At 41.1% G+C, this 15,743-nt stretch overlaps 1 protein-coding gene and 1 pseudogene across 1 annotated transcript in view; one reads left to right on the top strand and one right to left on the bottom strand.

Annotated features, from left to right (window-relative positions):
• GID4 (GID complex subunit 4 homolog) overlaps nt 1-15,743 on the bottom strand; it is a 40,657-nt gene continuing 24,914 nt past the window's right edge. The window contains exons 5-6 of the mRNA XM_073636371.1: nt 12,860-12,990; nt 1-10,563 (exon numbers count right to left, since the gene is read on the bottom strand). Coding sequence (XP_073492472.1) covers nt 10,500-10,563; nt 12,860-12,990 — 195 coding nt within the window. The 3' untranslated portion in view covers nt 1-10,499. The remainder of the gene's footprint in view (nt 10,564-12,859; nt 12,991-15,743) is intronic.
• LOC141101833 (5S ribosomal RNA) lies at nt 1,618-1,736 on the top strand (annotated as a pseudogene).

The raw sequence follows: 15,743 nt of genomic DNA, 5'->3' as shown, positions 1-15,743 counted from the left end.
TTTCCATTTATTTTTTTATTAGGACTGTTTGCCAAACCCAGCACTGAAAACCCCAGTGACACGCTAAAAAGTCGCCTGCACCTTGTACCAGAACGGCATTGCGGTGCAACTAGCTGGAGACTATGTCACAACAATAAATGACAATGTTAGATCTTAATCTCTCTGCAGCCTGACCTGTGTTGGCGCTCTCATAGCGAATGGAGGGTTTGCCAAACCTTAAAACATCTCATTTTAGCCACAGTGACAGCATTTGCAATCAATTTGATTTCAGCAATAAAGTAAAAAAAAAAAAAAAAATAATAAAAAAAAAATGCAGGTAAGTATGAAGCAATACTGAGCATTACCATGTACTCAGGATGTCTTGTACAATGGAAACCAAGCAGATGATCAATATATTGCATGAATTAGCTTATTGACAAAGCCATAATGCAGAATGTGTGGCAGTTCAGTCAATGATCCTAAAGTTTATCTAAAAGCCAAAACTTTTTTTCCCCAAATTTTGTCTAGAGTAGGAAATGGTTAAAGCCCCAGTCACGTTCTTGGACGCATGGGAACACCTCACAGGAAAAGGAGATGAACTCGCCCAAAGGAAAGGCAAACCTTTTGTGATATTCTTATTCTGGTGACAGCTCAAAATTTTGCAGCTTCATAGAATATACTAAAGGCAAACAGACTGCGCACTCTGCAAGGATATGTCCTCTGGGGTTTTGTAAATGAGGGGGTGCTCTGCTGACTTCCATCATCCAATCATGTGCAAGCAAAAATGCTGTTTTTTATTATCCTTGCAATGTGAAGCTTCGCCTCATTTACTAAGCTCTGGAGCAAATGCCCTTGCAAAGTGCACAGAATATTTTCCTTTGGTAAATGAACCCCATAGATAACAATAAGAGGTTCTAACCCCTCACCACTTTAAATAAAACTATAAACAAAAAACTTTGGCTTTAGACACACTTTCAAAAATTAGATGCTACAAAGAATTAAAAAAAACTGCAATCAAAAATAGCAGTGTGGGAGCAATGTGCACCAACCCCTAGCAACCCTAAAGATACAATTTCATTGATCACAGTCAGTGGTTTCTCATTTCCTGTCCCGGGGGGTACAGATAGCAGTGACAGTGTGACCACAGAACCCAGCAGGTGTTCAAATCCTTCCCCGCTCTATTCAGAATTAAAGTGTTTCTAAACCCAAAACCACAAATCATAAATGTCCCTGGGTGGCTACCTCACTCCTCCACTGGGGGGGGGCCCATGGTTGTCACCCCAAGCTGCTCCCCCAATATGGACTCCAAACATGTCCTTCATCTCCATTACATGGAGGGCAGGGCAATGAGTAGTAAATAGAAGGAAAATATTCTTTAGTACAGCTCACAGGAAGTAACAACGACACCACATTTCTGGGAAGATCACCGTAGTTGTTGAAAATGTTATTTGCTGAAAAGCAAAAAAATAAATAAAAAATAAATCACATCTAATGCAACTTTTTACATGTTTGTTCTTAGGCTTCATTATCGTTTAAAGGATCCTTCGTGGTTGGGTTTTAAAAAGTCTCCATCAGCAAAAATCCTCCACATTATTAGGCTCTGATGCAAACAGTCATTCTCCAAGCTACAGCAATAGAGTTAAAAGCCACATCACCCTGAACGCACCCAATCTCATTTGATCTTGGAGGCTAAGCAGGGTCAGGCCTGATTAGTACTTGGATGGGAGACCGCCTGGGAATACCAGGTGCTGTAGTCAACAGGTATAGCCTAATTGCCCTAGTATGTGGCATGGACATAGAAGAATGACAGCTTCCATAACACAGGTGATAGATTGCTTTGGAATCATCTTTTAGACACGTGTGTAGTTCAGTTTTGGTGGCCTTTGCAGAAGTACTTTTACATTTTTTATTTTTAATGAGCTGTGTATATCAAAAAAGGGTTTCAATATACACGATCAAAAGTATTAGGACGCTTCCCTTACACACACAAACTTTAATAGCAGCTCAGTCTTAGTGCGTAGGGTTCAATATTGAGTTGGCCCCCCTTTTGCAGCTATAACAGCTTCAACTCTTCTGGGAAGGCTGTCCACAAGGTTTGTGAGTGTCTATGGGAATGTTTGACCATTCTTCTGGGAGTGCATTTGTGAGGTCGGGCACTGACTCGCAGTCTCTGCTCTAATTTATCCCAAAGATGTTCTATCGGGTCGAGGTCAGGACTCTGTAAAGGTCAGTCAAGTTCCTCCACCCCAAACTCATTTATCGATGTCTTTATGGATGTTGCGTTGTGCAGTCATGGTGGAACAGGAAGGGGCCATCCACAAACTGCTCCCACAAAGTTGGGAGCATGAAATTGTCCAAAATGTCTTGGTATGCTGATGCCTTAAGAGAGCACCTTCACTGGAACTAAGGGGCCAAGTCTAACCCCTGTAAAACAACCCCACACCGTTATCCCCCCCCCCCCTCCACCAAATGATTTGGACCAGTGCACAAAGCAAGGTCCATAAAGGCATGCATGAGTGAGTTTGGGGTGAATGGCTTGCACAGAGTCCTGACCTCTACCTGATGGAACACCTTCTTTGGGATGAATTAAAGCGGAGACTGCGAGCCAGGTCTTCTCATTCAACATCAGTGTCTGACCTTACAAATGCCCTTCTCAAAGAATGATCAAACATTCCCATAGACACACTCCTAAAACTTGTGGACAACCTTCCCAGAAGAGTTGAAGCTGTTATAGCTGCAAAGGGTGGGCCAACTCAATATTGAACCTTACGGACTAAGGCTGGGATGCCATTAAAGTTCATGTGAATGTAAAGGCAGGAATCCCAATAGTTTTGGCAATAAAGTGTATCTTGCCATCCAGCAACATTGTTTAAAATACTCACATACCACCCCCTGATGGCAGAATGCTGCACACTCACTCTAGAACCTTCGGTCCCCAATTACCCTTCTAGAGCTCCTGTATAACTTTCTGAAAACGTCTTCTTCTCAGGTCATACTGCCACATTGGGCATCTTTCTTTGCAGCCAGCAACTGGCTCCTAAATATTGACTTTGAAACAGGGTGGCCATGCAATTAACTAGCAGCCATTCATTTTTTTTTTCACAGATCTATCCACTCATATCTTAAATTCATTTTAGATGGAGAGACCATTTTACAATTTTAAGACAAGACCTATACATTGTTAATACAGTTTAAGTATTTATATAGCAAAGTACTGCCTTACTGGACTCTTACAGGTTATGACCCATCCTTAGGTGCCCTGAGTGTACTAATTGTATTAAAGAAAATAAGCAGGTTTTGCAATCCCATACATGTCAATAGGAGTGCAAAACCGGGTTGATTATGGGGGAAATGCAACCAAATAATTATGAATGGTCTCCAAAGCAATGGCACCAATCTGACATCCACACAGACCATTCTTGCTTTGTGACAGTGAACTAAAAGTATTGAAGCCATTGGCTGATCAGAACAGCCAGCTAACTAGCGTTCTTTGATGGAGGTCAGCAATAGTGGCTTTTACATCTTTGGAGGTCAGTAATGGCAGCTTTCTCCCGCTCCCAAAACAGGTTCCATTTAAACAGATCCCCATGCGACAACACATTTCTCATTATGTCTTGGAGAAAAGGTCACTTTTTTTAAACACTAAACCAAGGCCATGCCTGTAAAGAGAATGGTTAATATGCATGCCTCTCACCATCTATGCTGTCAAAACCTGTGGTGTTCAAGAGCTGCACTGGCTGAAAGATCCACATGTGCTCCCTCAAGGCCAGACATGGTTCCTCTCTACAACTCTTATGCTGGTCATACACGTGCCAAATTTTGAACAAGTTTTCGCTTGAAAATCGCACCTTTGAATTATCATTTGATTTTCAGCCATTAGTGAGGCCACCAAATTTGAGTGATCGGGCATGTTGGATATTTTTTGAAGAACGAATTTCTAATCAAGGATGGGAGAATTGTGCAAGAAATATAAAAAGAAATGCGCATGAGCTGTGACCTGGAAAGAAAAGAAGATGCCCAACCACTAAACTTTCTTCCGCACAAAACGCAAAGCCCCAAGTGGGACCTTCATATAGAGGAGTAAGTTTCAGGCAGTGCTTTGTGTTGCTTGTCTGGGACAATAAAGATTCATTTACGAAAGGGGTTTATGGCATTACTTTTTTTTGTGATGTACAGGTGCAGAAGATGTTTCAGTCAGCAGGTATTGGCAGCACATGTGGCATGAGGTGCAAGTAATAACCTTACACTTTGCAGACCTGGTTTTGGCTTGAGGTCTAAAATATTGATTGGGTTTCCCAGTATAAGACTGCCCTATACTTCCCAGTAGCCACCAGTTAAAAAAAAAAAAAAAAAAAAAAAAAATTGTGGGACAAAAGATTAGCATGACCAATTTCTTATGGGGAAGAGTGTTTCGAAGCCTCCAGAACAATACATCACTTCCAAGGGGCATCACAAGCTGCCCATATTTACCAGCACATCAGTGGATAGAACCAAAAGCTATGATGTGTTGAAAACCCAGCAGGTAAAGTATTATCTTACATTTCTGCCTTTCATTTATCCAGCCAAGTTGTTCTTCCTTATGAAAGCCTATCTGCTTCTAAGGAGGCATTGCCAGAACCCTCCCAGATTGCACATAAGTACAGAATTGGCAAATTAGAGCCAGGCAACCAATATTTAACAACTATAGTTGGCACCTAGTTTAATTTATGTCTAGACCAGTGCTGTCAAAAGTTCAATATTCCAAACTAAGCTGTCTGATTCCCAATTTCAGTCAATTGCATTGCTCAAAAATCTACACAACATAAAGGCAAGTAAAAAAAAAAAAAAAATTCAGTTTAAACCAGTATTTCTCAAACATGGTTCCATGTATTCCTAGGGTTCCCCCAGAGTGGGGAGCATTTCACGGACGATGAATGTAAGGGGGCCCTTCAATTACCAACACTGTTAGTATGCACTTTTCCATTGACCATCAATATAAGCTGCCATCTTTCCACTGACCACCAAGTGAGGGAACACTACAATTTTCACTGCCTTCCTTTATTTTCTGGCGCTTACTAATTTTAATATAATTGCTGAAAATTATTATTTTGTGGTTTAGAGCAGCCCAGGGTGTCAAACGCACTAAGAACTCAATATTCTTTACAGGTTCTATTATTTTGCAACTTATTGTTTGTGTTTAGGTATCATAAGAATTATCAGGGAAACCCTAGAACCAGATTTTTTTTTTTTCTTTTTAAAGGGTTCCTCTATATTAAAGAAGTTAAAAAATAACTGGTCTACCCGATATGGTTAAAGGTACGTGGACACCCCTCCCAATTATTGAGTTCAGGTGGCAAAAGTTAGCTCCACATAGACATGGTTTGAGACATTTAGTGTGAAGGAACTCAACAGTCCTGCACAACTCTATTGAGCAGCTTTTGGATGAATCGTGAGACAGGTCTCCTCAACCAATATCCAACCAGACCTCACAAATCCTCTTTTGGCTTAATGGACACACATTCCCAAGAACACACTCCAAAATCTTGTGGAAAGCCTTCCAAGGCAAGTGGAGGTTGTTATAGCTGCAAATCGGTGGCCAGCACAATATCATGGCCATGGTTTTGGACCGAGATGTCCAAAACATATATTGGGTACAAAAGTTAGGTGTCCACAAACTTTTTCATTAACTGTATATCAAATGCCCATTATGCGTCTGAAAATAACTAGGTTCTTATGGCCAACACACACCACTTTGTACTAAACAGATATATCTGGATGCAGGACATATGCTGTGCTGCTAGAATATTTCCTTCTTCACAGGCTGCCACTCATTTTGCAATCATGGAACAGATTAAAAATAAATTAAAATGGATATAAAAAATAAAAATAAAAAATTACAAATCAGCAATGACCAAATAAGCTGACCACATTTGATGATTGTGCCCTGTAGCAATCACAATATATCAGGGATAGGTGAAACCTAAAAAAGGCCAAGTCACCATTGCAAATAAAAAAAAAAATAAAAAAAAAATAAAAAAAAGGAGAAAGAGGATTCTATTGAGCCTTGTCTTTTGTTGTAAATGGACATAACTGCACACAATGTTTAAAGTAAACCCTACAGATGAACTTTTCTTATTTGTGCCCTGTTGGTCTAGTCATATTACAACTCATAGCCCTTTGTTATATCGGCTTGATAAGTGCAAAAATATACGTTGATTGTGTCAGAAATTCAGAGGTACCCTGTGCTTGTTTCCTGTGTTGTCTCAAGGAGAGCGATTAACCCTCCCAGTCCTTAGCAGACTACAGAATGATCAGCCTTTATCATGTGGCTATGGGGGAGTACATGGTTCAGAGTAGTTTGGCAAAGAAAACTGGGCAAGGCTGACACATCAGTTCACAAAATTGGTGTGTGTCATCAGCCCATAACAGGACTTCATAAGTATTTAGGGTGTAATTCCTCTCCCCACACCTGCTGTCACATTTCGAAATCAGCGCAGCTGTGTGGGGGTTCTGCCAGCACAGCTGCCCAGAGAGCTGTGAATGGGAAAACTACAAGCCCTGTCTGCCACTGCAGCAGATTGCTTATAGTTCTAAAACTAAGGGCTCTGATGAGCACGCTCATAGTTCATTCACAAACCCTGTGGCTTTCAAACGGACAGCCCATACAAGAGGTATGGGCAGAAAGCTGTAGGAGCCTGACATTGCACCTGTGATCTAGAGCTGCACGATTCTGGATAAAATGAGAATCAATGTTTTTGATTAGAATAAAGATCACGATTCTCAGTGTAACATCTTTCACATTATACAAAAAAAATTGGGCTAACTTTGCTGTTCATTTTTATTCATTGAAATTTATTTTTTTTACCAAAAAAAAAAAAAAAAAGTTTTGGGGTTCCAAGTAATTTTCTAGCAAAAAATACTGATTTTAACTTGTAAGCAACAAGTGTCTGAAAAAGGCCTGGTCTTTAAGTGGTTAAACTGACCTAATTTGCAGACCGAAGTTTATTCCCTTGATCTAAAAGAACCAAATGATACAATGTTTATTTTTATCTCAGTGCTGAGCAATGTTGTGATAAACTTTGCCAGCTGCTTTTTTTTTTTTTTTTTTGACAGCTCTGAGCAGAGAAGGGCTCTGCACTTATTATATTAATCGTGGAAATGCTGGATTAAGATCATGAGGGATGTTGAATCGAGATCGCAATGTTTTACCTCTAGCTCTACCGTGATCCACTGATCACAGGTATAATGCTTTCCAGATTCCTTGGGGAAAAAATAAATAATATTTTTTTCTGCAAAAATATGGGCATTTAATATTTTTGTCCCAAAGTTAAAAACTTAGCCTTCAAATAAATAAAACCGGGGCAATGTGCATGTATTGCAAATATGTAATTCATGGTTTTTCTCCCCGACCTAACTAAACAGTTAAACCTAAGAACAAACATGTATTATGTTGCAGCCTATTGGTCCTTAGATGGGGTGGTTGCATTGGTTTCCTTTTTTTTCCCCAGACTATGTACTTTTTTTTTTTAGCAAAAATTGCCGTCAATTTTGGCAGGAATGCAGTGCGCTAGCCACAAAAATAAAAATACAACACAAAAAGGTCCTTATGTACATTTTGCAAACTTTGATTTCTATCAATTCTCTATGTAGTGGAGATAACAAAATCAAACATGACTGAAGTCCACTCTGTTTGAAAACCATGGGTGGCCCCATAGCTGCAATGGAGAAATGAGTGTAGCTGCAAAAGGTACAGGAAGTGCATTAGTAGGATTGCTAGGTGAACATAATGGGGGACAAAAGAAAACAAATGCAGGAACCACATCTAAGGAATGGTAAGTTGCAATATAATAATTTTTGGGGGTTTAGATACACTTTAAAGAAAATTAATTGGAAGAGTAAAAAGGTAGGTTGCCACCAATGACCTCTAAAATTTGGTACCCCCACTGAACTGGAGAACATAAAAATCAGGTATGACCACACTGACTTCATTTTTCTGCTGGTTTCAGATCGGGATTAGAAGCGCTAAAGTCAGAAAGCCAGACAGCTGGTAGTTTTTAGATTGAACCCAACAGCTCCATTATTTCCCTTGTGACAAGTTTCCGGGGGGAGAAGTCTTCTAATCATAATGTAAACAATCATAATGTACACATGCACCACTCAAGGTGTGTTGTAAAACACATTCAGTTAGACACCAGGGCACATGATTATTGTTGTCTGCAGACTTGGTACTATTCCCCACCATTTACCATCCAACTTTGGCCCATACCACCTCATAAAATGCTCTAAAGCTATAAAAAGGTCACCGGTATTGAAAATAACAGGTCTGTGAAAGCTCACAGACCAGGAACTAGCAGAGGTATGCGTTTTGTGCAAGTCAGAGGATCGGTAGGCAGGTTTCCCAATGGCTAACATTTGTGACGTTTCAGGCTCAAGCTGCCTACCCAGCACTGGCAGAGAAAAACCTAAAAACACAAGGGGCGAGGGGGTCTTAAATATAAAAATCTGCATAAAACCTATAATCTTGAGGCCTCATGCACACTGGACGATAAAATAACGCTATAAAAACGCCTGTAGCTTTGCAGTGAGTTTTTCAACTCCTTTCAACTTTTTAGCAATAACGTTTTTCCGCGTTAGCGTTTTTTTTTTTTGAAGAAAGAAAATTTTTTTTTTTCAATGGATCAAAAACGGTAAAAAACGCTGGTGAGCAACGTTTTTGAGAGTTTAGCGACGTTTATCAGCGTCAGAGCGTTTTTTACAGCTGAAAACGTCTCTCAGAACCCACTAGTTTTTTTTTCACTGCTCAAAACTGCTGATAACAGCCTATGTGTGCATGGACACATAGGATAACATGATGGAGAGTTTAAAGACTGTAGAAAAAAAAAAACCGTCTACAGCCAAAAAACAGCTGCTATAAAAACATCAAAAAACGTCCAGTGTGCATGAGGCCTTAAAGGTTTGCTGGACTTATTTATATGTAAATTAGTGACTCCCCTCCTTTAAAAACACCCTGCTTGGTTCAGAGGCTGAACTGGGCCAGCTACAGAATGGAACATAAATCTGTGCAGCCCGATGGATCTATAGAATGTACACATCACACTGAACTGACCATGGCATCCTTAAACCACGACCACCCTCCTTGGTAACACAGCTTCTAAAAAAACTCTGCGCACACAGATCTGCCTTAGGACTGCAAATGAGACAGTCATATTTCCTAACACTTTAGCTTTTTTTTTTTTTTTGTCAATAAAAAGATCTACACGCAATAAGCTAGCGATGCAATACAAACCAAACCGGTAGCGGCAAGAAAAGCTCTTATGACACTAATCCCCAACACAGAAATTTTGGCTGATGTAATATAGAAAACATAAATAAAAGCATTAATCGGTGTTTGCTGGTCACGGCTGTGAGATGAGCGAAAGTCCTAAGCATGATAAAAAACAGCGAAAGAAGCCATCCCATGCTTTTATTCTGCGAGACCTTTTTTTGCTGAAACGGCAGCAGTCCCGCTGTAGCTCCTCGCGATAAGTCACTTGCATTGTAGTCTTTACGGGAATTCTCAATGATACTGCAAAATACAAATAGCCACAAGATGGCACTTTTTTTTTTTTATCAGTCCTGGTTCAACCCCCCTTCAGTAGGGTATTTGCACAGTAGAAACTGGAATACCTTAGGGGAGGCCGGGAGCATGGATCGTCACCCAGTAGGTATAACCTTAGTCGATCAGACTTCCGCACCACAAGTCATCAAGCCTTTACCTAGTTTCCTTCTCTGGAGGTATCCATAGATTTAGATTTTTGATTAAATATATGTGCATTTATAATATATATTTATAGATATAAAAAAATCTGACATTTGCCATTTTCAATGTGAAAACGGGTAAAATGTATTGCAGTCTAGACTAGATTCTTCTTTCGTTGGTAAAAGGAATCAAAAATATCACTCTTGTAAGAATTTCGGGGCAAAGGAACACATTTGGAGTAGGAAGGGAGGGGGGGGGGGGGGTGTCCAGGGCAAATCCTCTACAACAAATGGAGTGTTTAGCCCGTCTTGCAACTGTTGAAGTTGACTCAGAACATGCCCAATTGGAAGTCAATAGAATAAGCAAAACCGGTCTTTGTCACTCAATCCGTTATATTTTGTTTTTTTAAATAACGAGATGGACGAGCAAACGACAACTTCCCAATATTTGCTGTGGTACACTCTCCATCGGCAGGAAAAGGTCCCTTTGTTGGTTTGAGCTTAGGACTAACAGAGGAGCATCATATCAAGCACGGGGAGGGGGGACAAAAAAAACAAAACAAAAAAAAAAAAAAAACAAAAAAACCATAAAACAAGAAAATCCGGCAGATTAAAATAAAAACTGCGGCAGGTATAGGAAGTGGACGCCCGTAGACCAGTTCACGCGTCATTGCTTATAACACTCATACATTCTTCTCAGAGTCTCTAGCTTGGACAGAAGTGGCGAGCAGCAGTTTTGGAAGCGGACAGCTCCGCTCGATCTCCGTTGTGGCTTTTTTTTTTGTTTGGTGTTCCACATCTTGTCACCGGAATTCATAGATGGGTGCGCTGTGTTCAGGGACATGTGTCAGATTTAGAGACTGGTACCTGCAGAGAAAAACATAAAAATGACAGATAAAAAAAAAAAAAAAAACAAAAAACACAGACTGCTCATGTGTTCTATTTTTTCCCCTTTAGCTTTTAGGCCTCACACAAGCATTTAAGGCTTCTGACGTAAATTGTGGGGGCATTTCTGCATCAGGGAGAGAGAGCTGCAGCATACAGCTGCCCGTAGTAATTGAACAGTTGTACTCTACCTGTATATAGGTATATGATGTAGATGCATAAACTCAGACTTCTGAAGGCAATTGTATCCATTAGATTTTAGTTAGGGGTATCAGAGTAAAGGGGGCTAAATACAAATGCACGCCACATTTTTCACATATTTGTAAACAATTTTGAAAACAATTCATCATTTTCCTTCCACTTCAACGTGCCATTTTGTGTTGGTCTATCACATAAAATCCCAATAAAATACATTTTGGTTTTTGGTTGCAACACGACAAAATGTGGAAAATTTCTAGGAGTATGAATATTTTCTTCAAGACACTGTACCTCTATTTATTATTATGGGTGGCTGAACACCGTATCTGTCTCTCCGGGGTGCAGAAATACACAGCAACTGACGTTGGAAGCCTCAAATTGCCCATATACATGAGTCCTTAGAGGTCCAGAGACACAGACAACTGACCTTTTACACTAAAAACACACCTAAGACCCCTTTCACACTGGGGCGCTTTGCAGGCGCTACAGCACTAAAAATAGCGACTGCAAAGTGCCCTGAAAGAGCCGCTGCTGTGTCTCCAATGTGAAAGCCGCGAGGGCTTTCACACTGGAGCGGTGCGTTGGCAGGACGGTAAAAAGTCCTGCTAGCAGCATCTTTGGAGCGGTGAATACACCTCTTCTGCCCACTGAAATCAATGGGGCAGCGCGGCTATACTGCCGGCATAGCGCTGCTGCGGCTGAGAAAGGTTTTAACCCTTTCTCGTCCGCTACCAGGCGGGTAAAACCGTCCCACTAGCGGCCGAATACCTGGTTCTCAGATTCGGCTCAGGGGCTGGACACGTCACCATCCGGATGGCGAGAGTGGGGAGGAGCGCGTGTTCAGAGCATGTGCGCTCCATCATCATTTGATTGCCGGAAGTGACATGTCCAGCCGCCCCTGAGCCAAATCTGAGAACCAGGAAGCGTTCGGAGCCACCAGCACAGCCGGGAACATCAGCTGCCTCTCCACCTGCGAGCCGACCGCCTTCCTCCAGGAGTGGATGAACTTCCTATACTATGTCACAAGCGCTGCCATCTCTACCATCTTGTGAGTTTAAAATCGTCTGTCCCATATCAAAATGTTTTGTATCACGCTGCACTTAGATGGCGCTGCTCTCCTTTGTTTTTACTGTCTACAGAGCCCCTTCTAGCTTGTTATGAGCCGGCAGCCATCCAGAGTCAGCCCATCTGTGACCATCTACACACCTCTTGCTGCATTTGAACTCTCATGCATGGACTCCCCACTATAGAGAGCAGATTAATCGCCCATTTCTCTCTATTTTAGCTGACAGAGCGCACATGAACATATGTATACAATGTGTAGCTGCTGACTTAATTTTTTGGGGGGAGCCTGGAGCTCCCAAGTCACTGACACAGAAACAGATCTGCAGCAATTTGGGTCATAGCGATGTCAGAATTTGTAACCTGCATAATACTTGTTCCGTATCAGAAACTTCAAAAATATCAGAAAAAAAAAAAGTAGTTGAGCATGACAAGCAGGCAGAAGAGACAAGCAACAGCAGCAGCCATATTTTCCTCTGTACAGGCTTACTGTAGGGTACTTTCACACTGGGACAGGGGTGTGTTAGCGGTAAAGCTTTAACGCTGTTATAGCAACACTTTTCAGCCGCTAGCAGGGCACTTTTAATCCCCCCCCCAGCAGCCGAAGGCTTAAAAGCGCCTGGGTTGCGGCACTGCTGAAGCGCTTTTCAGGCGCTTCACCAGCGCTGCCCATTTATTTTAATAGGCAGAGCGTTTTGGAAGCGGTGTATACACCGCTCCCGCAATGACCCAAAGATGCTGCTTGCATGACTTTTTTTTCCCCCCTTTCTGCGAGTGCACTGCCCCGGTGTGAAAGGACTCAGGCTTTCACACTAGGGAGGCAGGAGAGGAGCTTTACAAGGGCTATTTTTAGCGCTAAAATGCATGAAAAGCTCCTCCTCAGCGTGAAAGGGGTCTAAATAGCGATTTGCAAAAAAATGGGTCATCTGGTAATGTAACCCCTAATTTGTTGAAGTTTCACCAATGAAGCATGTATAATCACTGCAGGTGACAGGAAACGGAAATTTTGGCTCCTTACCACTCGGAGCTCCGATGGTAGTAATAGCCTTCTATGGTTGCAGCAGACTTCTGAAAGCATATGTAATAGAAGCCAGCGAAGGAAGCGCCACTGATGTCTTTGATTGTGTGATCGGGGACTAAGAACTGCTCCTATGGAAATAGGGGAAGAGAGGTCAGTGGGACACAACACAATGAATACCAAAAACATTGACACATCTAAACATGTTGTACAAATAGAGGATATTTTTTTTACGGATATCACTTTTCCAGTCTGTGTCTATATAGTCCCAAACAAATCAGCGGTCTTTGTTATATGCTTGCATTGAAGGGATGATGACACCTTGTAACAGTAGATCAGACACCAACAAAAACATTGACATCATGCATTAGGGTCAGCAGCTTCCTTATCCCAACCTGGCAACAGGTCAGCTCCCCTCTCTCAGCCAGAATGAAGAAGATTCTCTCAAGTACACGATTCATCAGAGGCTTAATCCAGATTATTCTGTTCCTGTACACATGTGGATAAAAAATGAGCAGTTTCCCCATTACGCTAAACTGCAGTTTAGCGTAATAGGAGTGAACCAGCCACATAGGGAAGAATGGGATTTCTACTTGAAATGCATTTTCACACAGCAAAATGCAAGAAATTTGCTGCATTAAAACGGAAAGACGTAAATAGACCCTTCATGGAAACTAGACGTGTGCAATTGGCATTGTTCCAAATTAGTTTTCAGATAAATTCAACAAATTAGTTCATACGGAAATATTTGAATTAACGAAAGCCCGTTAAATGAATTTTTCAGAAAATCCAAAACTTCGAAAGAATGAAAATCTAAAATGTGAAAATCCAAAAATAACTAATAACTATTAATGTATAGGTATTGGAATTTCCTTTCAAATTTGGCTGTTAGTAAACATAACGAATACGAATTTATTCAAAGCTACGAATTATCCTAAAAAAAAACAAATGCTGCATCTACACAAATGGAACGTAACATAATGATAAAAATATATATTAATTGTTAAAATGTTTGTTGCGTTCCATTTGTTTAAATGCGGCATTCATCATTTTGGATAATTCGTAACTTCTGATAAATTGGTATCGGTTACGTTCACCAGCAGCCAAATTTGAAAGGAAATTCCAATACCTATAATTTAATCGTTAGCTATTATTAGTTCATTATTTCAGATTTTCATTCGTTCTAATTTTTGAATTTTTACGAAATTTATTCGAAATAATATATTTCGATCATAACTAAATTACCTGAAAAAAAAACAAAAAACACACACAAATGAAACAAAAACGAACACATTTTTTCAGCAGTGCACAGATCTAATGGAAACCACAATAAAGCAAAGCTGCAATATAATACTCATGGGCACATACCCTTTCCTATACTGTTGACAGAGGGCTTTGACTCCAGGATAAGCAAGTTTTTATTAAAATCTGCAGGGTATACATATGAATTACTTGCTTCTTTGTGCGCTTTGCATCTTCCAGATCTGTGCAGTAATCCTAACTTTTCTTTTGTGCAGGAACTTCCTGTAACAAAGATCACTCAGTGCTGCTCTCTCTCCTTGTGCAGAGTGGCTGGCCTTGTCACCACCCCCTCTGCAGTTTTCTGCAGGCAGCCTGTAGTGCAGGGATATGCAATGAGCGGACCTCCAGCTGTTTCAAAACTACAAGTCCCATCATGCCTCTGTCTCTGGGTGTCATACTTGTGGCGGTCAGAGTCTTGCTATGCCTCATGGGACTTGTAGTTCTGCAACAGCTGCAGGTCCGCTAATTGCATATCCCTGCTGTAGTGGATGGAGCCTGATGGCCCCTCCTAAAGCTCTGCTCTATACACGGGCTATGTACAGCACAGTGATGAAATTGCTCATTTTATAGGATATCATCTTAGATTGATTTGACATTTAATGCACTAAATTGGATTTATATCCTTTGTAGCTATTAACCACCTGCCTACCGTAGGATGTCACATGACGTCCTCGGCTTGCAGTGGTTATACTGGGATGAGGGTCTGCAGCTACAGGCATCAACCCGGTATCAGCATTTTCAGCTGGCAATTCCCTGTGAAGCAGAAGTGATTCGAGTGGCTGTTCAGCCAATAACTTCTGCGGGTGGTGAAAGGGGGTACTCCCCCTCCTGCCGATACCTTTCCTGGGCCCTGCCGTCCAATCGCGGAGCCTGACAAACACTGCAACTCGCGGCGACAACTGTACGTTACAGGGAGAGAGAGAAACAGATGTTGTTTCTCCCTCTGTGACCCCAGAAACAGCCTGTTTACCTGGCGGTTAGTGGCCAGGAAAGCAGCCAGCCAATCAGACTAATCTGTGTCTGATCTGCTGCATTGGAGGCCAGAGGAGTGATCTGGGGTCTAATAGACCCCAGATCTCTCCATAAAGAGGACCTGTCGTGGCCCATGCTGTCACAAGGGATGTTGTTCATCCCTCGTGATAGCAATAAAGTTGATACATAAAAACATTTAAAGCAACAAAAAAAATAAATAAATAAAAACTATATAGATTTAGATAAAATAAAAAAAGTGCCCCCCCCCCGTGCTTAAGCGCAAATGTAAACGAATGCGCAACTCCCGCACGCATATGTAAACTGTGATCACACATGTGAGGAATCGCCGTGAATGCCAGGGCAAGAGCAATAATTCTAGTGCCAGAACTCCTCTGTAACTCTAAATTGGTGATCTGTAAACATTTTCAAAGCGTCGCCCATGGAGAATTTTAAGTACCATAGTTTGGTGCCATTGCACGGGCATATGTAATTTTAAAGTGTGACATGGTAGGTACTCTAATTACTCAGCATAACATCTTTTACAATTTACCAAAAAAAAGGTATTAGATTGTATTTGCGTGCAATAAAATACATTTAAGTGTATTTTTCC

Source organism: Aquarana catesbeiana, linkage group LG06 (genome assembly GCF_042186555.1).
Source record: "Aquarana catesbeiana isolate 2022-GZ linkage group LG06, ASM4218655v1, whole genome shotgun sequence".
NCBI lineage: Eukaryota > Metazoa > Chordata > Amphibia > Anura > Ranidae > Aquarana > Aquarana catesbeiana.
Note: the sequence above shows the minus strand (reverse complement) of the source record. Positions and strands in the feature narration are given on the sequence as shown.